The 1,374-nt window shown below is 39.6% G+C and overlaps 1 protein-coding gene across 1 annotated transcript; it reads left to right on the forward strand.

The window, feature by feature from the left end:
• LOC101710056 (olfactory receptor 4K3) lies at window positions 1-948 on the forward strand. The gene has a single exon (XM_004865122.2). The coding sequence runs from the start codon at window positions 10-12 to the stop codon at window positions 946-948; it is 939 nt and encodes a 312-aa protein (XP_004865179.2). The 5' UTR covers window positions 1-9.
• The last annotated feature ends 426 nt before the right edge of the window (window positions 949-1,374 follow it).

The following is a 1,374-nucleotide window of genomic DNA, read 5'->3' on the forward strand; positions in this document are numbered from 1 at the left end:
ATGCACTAAATGGAAGAAACAAACCAGTCTGTGGTGTCTCAGTTTATTTTTCAGGGCCTTTGCAATGCAAAGGAGCTCCAGGTCTTCCTCTCACTGCCATTTTCCTTCTTATACCTGATGACTGTTGTGGGCAACCTCTTTGTTGTGCTCCTAATCATCACTGACCACCATCTCCATTCCCCCATGTACTTTCTATTAGCGAACCTCTCATTTATTGACTTCTGCCTGTCTTCAGTAACTACCCCAAAACTGATCACAGACCTCCAAAAGGATGATAAGACCATTTCCTTTGGTGGATGCATGGGCCAGATCCTCTGTGTGCATTTCTTCGGTGGGGGTGAAATGGTGCTTCTTGTGACAATGGCCTATGACCGTTATGTGGCCATCTGCAAGCCACTCCATTACTCCAGCATCATGGACAGACAAAAGTGCATCTGGCTAGCTTTGATATCGTGGATCATTGGCTTTGTGCATGCCATCAGTCAGCTGCTTCTGATTCTGGAGCTGCCCTTTTGTGGACCCAGAGTAGTGGACAGCTTTTTCTGTGATATTCCTTTGGTGCTGAAATTAGCCTGCATGGATACTGAAACTTTGGGGTCCATTATAAATGCAGACAGTGGTGTTTTGGCAACAACTTGTTTCATTCTCCTGCTGGTCTCCTATACTTACATTCTATTAACTGTCCGCCTTCACTCTAAAGACGGTGCATCCAAAGCACTATCTACCTGTACCTCCCACATCATAGTGGTGGTGCTGTTCTTTGGACCTTGCATTTTCATCTATCTGTGGCCAGTCAGTATCACATGGGTGGACAAGTTTCTTGCTGTATTTTACACAGTTATCACACCTGTTCTGAACCCAGCTATTTATACACTAAGAAACAAAGATATTAGGAATTCCATAAAGAAACTAGTAAGTCATCATGTGAATTCAAGGAATATTTGTTAGCTATTTCATGTAATCAAAAAACTCTGCATGTGCCTCCTGTTGGAACATTTTGACCTCCAAATTATGACTCATCATATCTGTAATGTATAAAAAGTCACAGATGTATAGTCTATGTTTTTCTATTATAAACTGAATTAATAAATTTAATGCCTAGATTCTTACCGCTTGTAGATAATGACTACATGAATACCCTTTTGTATATATTCAAGGATTATAAGATGATAGCCATAATGATACCTACAGAAATGATCATTCTCACAATTTATTAATCACTGCCTATGTTCCCAACATTGCACAAGACATTTTACCTAGTGTATTACTTATAAAATCATTTTAAAGTAGGTTGTGTTCTATTTCTAAAACTACATACAACATGATGCATACTTTCAATTTGTGACCTAGCTAAAGCAGACACCAAAAGTGCAT

Source organism: Heterocephalus glaber, unplaced genomic scaffold, assembly GCF_053883595.1.
Source record: "Heterocephalus glaber isolate CG9 unplaced genomic scaffold, H.glaber_assembly_v1.0 deba00001662, whole genome shotgun sequence".
In the NCBI taxonomy this organism is placed as follows: Eukaryota; Metazoa; Chordata; class Mammalia; order Rodentia; family Bathyergidae; genus Heterocephalus; species Heterocephalus glaber.